We start from the raw sequence: 8722 nt of genomic DNA, 5'->3' as shown, positions 1-8722 counted from the left end.
GTTTGAGTCACCTTTATTTATTTGCCGATATCATATACATTAAATACTCCACTAATTTCTCCAAACAGCTCTGTGTGAGGGATCCACTCTACAAATGGCTTTTTTTAAAGGAGGATTTGGAGAAATTAAAGCTATAGTGCGTAACTATTTCATATAAATTTATGTCGGTTACATTCATGCCATTGGTAAAGGAGTTGGCACAAAGTGGAATAAGCGGCTCCACAAAACACTATTTCTCAGTATGGCCCCCAACACTGGCACAGGAGCTCCGAAAAATGCCACAAAATAATTCTACTGCCAAGAAAAAACCTGAACGTACAGCGGAGGGTAAAGAATCCATGCCCGATCACAGGCTTACCTAATGTAGATGCACCGACGACAGTGTTGTTGTAATGACTCAGAATTACTCATGGGATTGACAGAAGTTACACACTATAGCTTTTTAATTAAAGTTTGGCTGAAGGACTTTTTAACGCAAGAACTGGGTTCCTATATGGCACTTTTAACTGGAAACAAAAATAGACTGATCCTGGGTGTGCCATGTTGGTAAGCTTGTGTTTATTAGTTTCAGGTGATGAAATAAACAGGAGACGGAGGAGTGGCTTGTTCAGATGTGTCAAAGAAAGAAAAGGGGGGAAAAGGCTGTACAGGCACATGCTGAACAAGCCTCCACTGAACAATGCAGATCTACAGTCGAAGCCCTTCATAAAACAGGAACATATCTTTTTTTTAAACATGATCACCACCCATCTTTGCCCTGACGGGAGGTAGCTTTGGAACAGTGGCAGACCTATTTGATCATTACTGAAAGTACAAGATTTAAAAAATAAAGTTAAACACTTTCAAGTCCGGACCCAGGTGTGGCCAATTATTTATGAAATGTATTTTCTACTCGAACCTAAAGGGAGGTCAGAAAACAGCACGAAGGAGAGAGAGAGAGAGAGAGAGTATAAAAAACAAAGAAAAAAAATGAAAAAAAGAGGCAGAATAGTATTGACGAGGCAATATCCCCTCCTTTTCCCCAGGTCCATTGCATCTGGTTTTTGCCCCTGGAACAGAATTACAAAAAGGGGGAAGAATGAGAAGAAAAGAGGAAAGAGAAGGAAGATGCTGAGAGAAAAAAATAATAAACGCAAGAGGAAAATATCTTGATATGAGTGTTAAAACTAGCCTCTGCAGAGGTAAACATTGCACAAACAGCATAAAACACATGTTGTGTGTATGTGTGGACACATGATTCTACAGGCCACATAAAGTGTATTAAACAGTTTGAACCAACAGTTACAACAAAGGTACATAGCCGTCTCTTTGGGGACGAGGGATATACAGTAACCATAAAAGAAAAGGCTCAAAAATACAATACAAAACCATAAGCTGTTGTTTTGTGAAAGTGCTACGTAAATATGAAAGATATGCTCATAATAGTGGTAACATGAAATCAAAAGAGGCAGGCAAATCTGCAGTGGTACAGTGATCACTTTTATGCAGGCTTCAAATCCTTCATTAAAATCCCGTCATTACACATCTTTACACTTTTAAGCTTAACACTAACCCATTCTAAACAAAATATATACACCAAAAAAAAAACATAATTTTGCAATTCAATACTATGGAAACACTGGATATTCCCAATGCCATGGATATGCATAATTGTAAATAAAAAATTTTAATTGACAACCTTGGATTTCGTTGACTGGGGTTGCCCTCCCCTTGGTCCACGGATGATAACAATAAACTGTAGACGTGACGTACATTATGTCACACACACACAGTTGCACTGGCTTGGCACATGCTGGTGGCTTGTGGTGTAACACCCAAACACACACACAAACATACATAATATCACGTTAGACGCACACACACACACATACTGGTCTTGAGGCAGGCTGGGGTCAGGCGGTAGATTGGGGTTGGGGGTGTGAGAGGGCAGCTGCGTGTTGATAACAGATATAGCTCTGTATTTACCTGCAGTTGCTCATTTACCCAAGGCTTTGATGCCAATCGCAGACTCTTCATTCATTGCATTAAGAACGGTGACCTGGAAGAGCACAGAAAAGTTTGGTTGAGACTTTCCTTCTGTTTATCGCTTCAGCACTACTGGTAAAAGTTAGACAGAAGCATTTGTATTTGGTTTTAAACCACCAAATGGAGGACGGAATCCGACCCATAAGACAGTTTGATTTACATTCATTTTCTATAGGAACACAATCTAAAACAGTCCATGCACAAGGGACAGAAGAGGAGAAGAGGAAGAAGTTCTGGTTTGGAGTATGAACGGCTGAAATGTATTGTAATGTAGAGTTTGATACCCTTGTCTTAAAGGTGCAGTGTGTAAAGGGAATTGGCGTTTTTCAGAAAAGACTTGGTAGAAATGGAACAACATTTTTATAAGTATGTTTGAATTTATACTCATTGTGCCGATTCTTAAAGCGGGAGTATTTTATGACAGCTCTGGAGAATGGCCGATGCCCTCCACAGTGGACTAAAGGGACACAGCAGAGAAGAAGCGTGAGGTGAAATCATCTCTCACCAGGATTTCCTCTCCGGCTTCGTGCTTGCTCTCGATCTCTCTGCCCAGGTCTCCTTCAGGGATCTTAAGGTCCTCCCTCACCTCCCCACTGTCCTGGAGCAGGGACAGGTAGCCTTCCTGGATGCCAATCAGCTTTGGGGGAAAAGGGGAAACAGCAGAAAAGAGTAAGGCTGCGTTCCAATACCCATACTTTCTTCAATTTAGTATGGTAGAAAAAAGATTTAAGATGACCCAATTCTTGTGGTCTGATTTAGTATGCTTAAAAATACCCGGATGTCTACTACATCCAGTTGAAATTTTTAGTGTTGAAAACAGCATGCTATTTGGGCGATTCTGACCCACAATCCAGTGCACACCAGAAGTGACGTCACATCGACAGAGCCTCCGTATGAAAACAACCAGGGATGCGACGGATATGAAAGTAAAAGGCGAGATCAAGGCGCAATGTTATGATCAAATAAATAAGTAAAGTATGTCCCAATTTTGTGCATACTGCATGCTAACTTGATTATTTTTATAGTCAGATGTAGTATGTAGAATAGAAAAAAGAATAAGTATTCAATTTGGATTACACGCTGGCTTATTTTTTTCCTCTTTTTGTTCCTTATTTCCTTTATATGTGACACTGAACTAATAGGTGTTTGTATGTGTGAAATATGTTTTTTTAAGGAAGCGTACATAAATGTTTATTTATTGGACAAACATTTCCATTTTTGAGCAGTTTCTTTTATGCAGTTATTTTTTCCCAGCATGAAAAAAACAACATGTTATACATAAGTGAATAAATGCAGACGTGTATAATAGAATAGAATATCCTTTAATGTCATTGTACAAGTACTAGTACACAGATCCAGTGTGCAACTTCATTTCATCAATGCTAGTAATAAAAACATAGATAAAAGATAAGACAAAATCTATAAAAAAGGGACTTATATGTAATAAAAATGAAATATATATTATTCTGTACATGTAGTGCATATTTTTGCCAATTATATTGGCTCAGGTGGAGCAATTGAAATTCTGTAGTGCAAGTGTAGGGGGATATGCTTGCTAGATCTAGAATGCCTGCAGATGTGAACTTCCTGGCACATAGGAGACTGGATGTTTTCACCTCTACATGAAACCCTACACCATTGGTTTTTCAGTTTGTCCTTAGTTAGGCACAGGGTTTTTTTTTTAAATCATCAACCAACTATCATTTGTCCCCCAGCAGCCACGTAGAATTATTTCTGATGACCTTGTGCTTATTAAAGGCCGAAGCATATTTTTGAATATTGCTGTGATGACAGAGACTTGCCTATTCACTCGACTCATTCCCCATAGGGAGACCATTAGAGAAATCACTCCTCAGCTCAAAATTACTGAGAGGAGGCCGCCATGTTTAATAGTTGCTGCAAAATCTGCATAGCAAATAAACCTTGTTGGTTTAATTTGTTGGTGGTTTGCATATGCATTGATCTTCAGCTTCAAAGACAAAGCATGACAGCAAAGCTTCAGACTATATTTTCTACAATAGTCTTGATAACCAGCTACAGTAGACTGTACCTGGTAATCCATTCTCTTGATGTTGGGCACGTCCATGTTGTGGGTGGAAGGACAGATATCTTCATACTTCTTACCGGAGAAGATGTCGATACCAACCATGTGGACCTGCACCAGCACAAAGCACATAGCCAGGATCAGCTCTCTATGCTGAAATCTATCCCCCCCCCCAAAAAAACCTGTATACTTTATCAATCATTTCAGTATATATGAAATATCCCATGTCCAATGTGTTATGATAATGCTGGAGCTACTTACGAACCTTTTAAAAAAAAGTAGTCGCCAAGTGTATCGTGTTCAAACATAATTTATAATACACTGAATGCTGAATGCAGGGGCGCATTATTGTAACACCTTGTGTTTATTCCAGAGATAAATGGAGAGATAATCCACTCCTTTAGTAAATTGAGTCAAACGTTAAATACCAAAAGAGCTTAATTAATTTTGAAAAGGTCTGTGGCTTTGATCTACAGTATACCAGCACTTGAGAGTTTTTTTCCCCCTGACCTTAGCGTGGCCGTGCTTGCCGGTCTTGGAGGTGGACATCTCTACGATCTTACAGGGCCGGCCTTTCAGCACCACAAAGCCATTTTTGCGCAGACCTGAGCACTGCATGGGGAAGGTGGCGGACGCCCCGGCATCGCCCGTCTGGAAGTCCAGATCTGCATCTGCCATGCCTGCTGTGGAAGCCAACACACAGGAAGAGGACATCAGTACACACTCATCATAATGCATTCAGGAGAACCATAAAAATAGTGTGACAGACCAGATGTTGTGTAGTATGACGATTCAATGATTTGGAATTGAATTTTCCATAAGTTTAAAATGATGTCTAGTAAGACTGGTTAATGTGTGTATATTGGCCAAAATATTGTTATCATGGTACAAAAACAGTAGGCTACTTTGTCCTTGCCTTATTTTTCTAGAAAACTATTTTTTCGCCAAACAAAATAAGTTCTCAAACAAACCTATACAATAACTATACGCCAACTAGAACATTTGACTAAAGGAAATACAATGTAAACTTTTTGTGCTTCAGAATTTTCAAAACAGCTATTGAAATAATTTAGGATACCCAGATATAGCTTGGCATTACAACGAGAACCAGCTTTATTGTGGCTTATGTTGGATTTGTAGGCTATATCATAGAATAACCCGTCTATAGGCCTAGATAAATTAGTCATCGCAGAAAGAAGAGCAGCCAGTGATTATCTGTCAATATCTTAGCAGAGCAGGACGGAAATGTAAGAGTTGGCAGTGGCACCAATTAAAACTTGTTGGGTCTGACAGAACAGACAGGGCTAAATAAAGCAACAGAAACATGGCACCTGTTATCCAAAGCAAGCCCAAATCCTACCGTAAAAAGAAGCCATATCACAAATTAAAAGCAATAATTGGGAGGTTGTTGTGACATTTAGCCACAGTTTTTTTTGTCAAACTATGAGTCAGCAAATGTATTAAAGTAGCATAATCCTGCCACGAGTAGAGTGTCATATAATTGTGCTACACAACTTCAGCAAGTAGTCACATCATTCAAATAAATAAACTTATTCCTGAAAATATAATTAAGAGTAGGCACGAAACGTTAAAACAGTGTAAAGAAATGTCCTCTAGTTAAGTGTAGAAGTCACACCCCGGGGTTGAGGTGGATCGGGGCCGTGTGTGAGGTAGCCTACAATTTGTACCATGGACCTATTTTAAAGGGGTTGTCCGCAGTGTTGGCAGAGCAAAGAGAGGGGCATAGTGCGGCCTAGCCTAGCGCGTGTGAAGCGGAAAGTGCCACTGCCCGCGGTAGGTAACGTCTTTAATGGTCGGTGTTCCCTCATACACGCGCACTCAGGCCGAAGCCCCTTCTGATACGGGGACTCCGGTTCACGAGGCAAAATGAACACCTTTTGAACCACAATGCCGTTATGAATCATTTGCTAGCCGTGAACATGCCAACAGATATGGATATTGACTGAATATTGGCCTGCGTGAGTAAGGTATGACTATATGATAATAGCGATGGGGTTACTCGCGTGCACCGACCGGACTATGTCGATTAGTTGACTTGTTGACATGTGTGCGAAATCAATATTTTTTTTAATCATTTTTTTTCTCCTATTTTAGCTAACAAGTCAGACAGGTTGTGTGTTTAGTAAGCTTAATATGCTGGTAAAAACAACGCTGTCATCACTTCAAGGGGGCGTTTAAAGGGAAAATATCACTAGAGGTTCGGACGAGACATGTGTGCATAGGATAAGTCATCTGCTCAGGCGCAAACACGCCCCGTCTATTGGGTGTTTTGATAAGGGACTCACCCTAGTGATAATGGCTCTCCTCTTTTGTGTTATTTACCAGCCTTTCTCCCGTTAATTCCTCCTCCTCTTTGCCTCCCTATGTCCGTGTCAACGGGACGTCTGGCCGGGGTTTGTCTCCTCCTCGGTGGCTCGTCGCTCCTCTGCACCCTCTCGTTTATTCCTCTATCATTCTCTTCGTTTCCGCTCTCTTCTCTGTCTCTGATTTGTTATCCAGTGTTTACCTCGTCGCAGAGGTGAACAGAACCCGTCAGAGCCAGCCGCCGGGCGGAGAAGAATCAGCGCCCTGGCCTGGACCCAACTACGGCTACACTCCACCTTTTCTCCCTCATCCAGCTCCTCACCACTGACAGGACATGAAAGAAACTATCTGGACACATGACTTCCCCTGTCAGAATAAAGTCCCCTCAGAAGTAACATTCTGTTCTAACAACGTTATAGCCTACAGTAGTCATAAAAGAATTCACCCGCCTTTGTATCTAGAAAATAAGCCTACATGTGCTAATGCTATTAACATGGCTGTTAATATTAATACAAATTAGTAGGCTATTGTAATATAAAAAATATATTTAAATAGCTACTTTCAACTGCTTCCATGGTTCTCATCAGAGGATGAAGTTAGCACAGTTGTTATGGAGATAACAGCTGTCATCATGATGTAGGTAAGTCAGTTGTCAGATAGGTGCTTATCTAGAATATCTGTTACAAAGTATGACAGTTTCAGTAGCCTACTATCAACTGATTCAGTAGGCCTACTATCAACTATCTGAGACTGGATTCATTATCCTGCTATCCAGTAGATTCGACTGGATAGAGACCAATATTGAAATTAAGAGTTTAAGAAAGCTTTTTTGGATATCTTTCAACAGCATACATTTGTAACACAAACACATAATTAACCATTCTTGATAATGATCCCCTGGTAAAAAATGGGACCAAGATTTTCTACAGAAGAAAAATACGCTAATGAGTACTCTGTTGGTGATGTTTGATAAGGCCTTACTCAAAGCAGACCATAAATGCATTTTTGGACAATACTGCCTTACTTTAAAGTATAGCCTGACCGATACATTTGTCGGCCTATTATAGCAATCGTGTGTATTCATTAATATTAATAACATCGAGGCTATAGAAAAAATGCAACTTACTTTAAAGTAAGTACATACAAGGATGTGAGTGCTTGTGCACTGTTGCTCATGATTTTTTTTGACAATTTCACACACACAAAATAAAACTTGGTATGCATGTTTACAGGAGCTATTGTTTTATTTCTGGCATACCCTTTGAAGGCATTTGTTTTCAGAAGTAGAGGTGGAATGGAAGATGAAAAAGAAAGAGAGAAAAAAGCAGTAAATTATTAATTGTCTGGTCGTTAAAAATGTTATGTCCTCTCTGACATAATCACACACTTTTACCTGATGTAAGATGAAGATGAAATTGCAAATTTGGCCACTCAGCTCAGGACTTGGCTTTGCATGGACTGCAGGTTCATCTACCCATACATTTTGTTTTACAGATATATTTCTACACATACATTTTGATTAAAAACATAGGCCTACAACCACCAACCAAACAGTGTCTTCTTAATGTCCACAGTGTCAGTGCTGCCATCCTCTCATTGTGCTCCTGCGGCTGTAATTCCCTCTGCTACTAATAATTACACTTCTAATTAGAGCCTTTTATTCTGTCCAGAGACCTAATGCCCGATGGTTTCATTGAACTTGGCAGTGGAGCTGCCGGGCTCAATTTAGTGTTTTTAAACTGGTGTCCTGTGACCTATGTGCTAAGGGCTGCAGTGCACTTAACGACATAGTTATCATAACTCCAAAAAGAACATTAAGTTATTCCTTAATCCCATATAGACTTCACTGATGTTGCTATGCCACCAAACCCACAGTAAAGCTGGTGCTCAGAACATAATGACAGCCCTGAAAAGTTAAGAGGGAGTATTTATTTACTGGTCAAAATAATTATTCAGTATAGGCCTTCATCAGAGATTTTCAGCTCACCCAGCAAGTTAAATATGCTTGTTACATCTGTTCCTTTTACATTCATCTGTATTTACCTTTTAAATTAAGATAAAACTATAGCTGCAGTTACTGTACTGGGTGGCTGCAGCTATAGTTTTATCATCATAAAATATTTTTTATTATTGCATCAATGCATATAGGCTACTGTACTACAGTACTCAATGGGCAGAAAAGCATTGTTTTTTTTCCTGGACTAATGTGAGGATTTTGGGGAGGACATCCAGGAGGAGGCGGTAATGCAACGCGAAGGAGGACGACTGCCGCAAATCCTCAAAGAAGAAGAAGAAGACGAAGAAAAGTTTTGGGAAGAGTTGGAGGGA

The 8722-nt window shown here is 39.9% G+C and overlaps 1 protein-coding gene across 1 annotated transcript; it reads right to left on the bottom strand.

The window, feature by feature from the left end:
• Positions 1–1975: 1975 nt before the first annotated feature.
• Positions 1976–6514, bottom strand: LOC307269551 (eukaryotic translation initiation factor 5A-1; the record flags this gene model as incomplete). Its single annotated transcript, XM_080052531.1, has 5 exons — positions 6376–6514; positions 4580–4752; positions 4076–4180; positions 2531–2662; positions 1976–2038 (listed from the first exon to the last, which is right to left on the bottom strand). Exons 2-5 carry the CDS (start codon positions 4745–4747, stop codon positions 1976–1978), a joined length of 468 nt encoding a protein of 155 aa, XP_079908657.1. The 5' UTR covers positions 4748–4752; positions 6376–6514.
• Between the last annotated feature and the right edge of the window lie 2208 nt (positions 6515–8722).

The sequence above is a fragment of the Ammodytes marinus genome, assembly GCF_949987685.1.
Source record: "Ammodytes marinus genome assembly, chromosome: 23".
Taxonomy (NCBI): Eukaryota; Metazoa; Chordata; class Actinopteri; order Uranoscopiformes; family Ammodytidae; genus Ammodytes; species Ammodytes marinus.
This window is presented reverse-complemented; position numbering and strand designations above follow the sequence as displayed.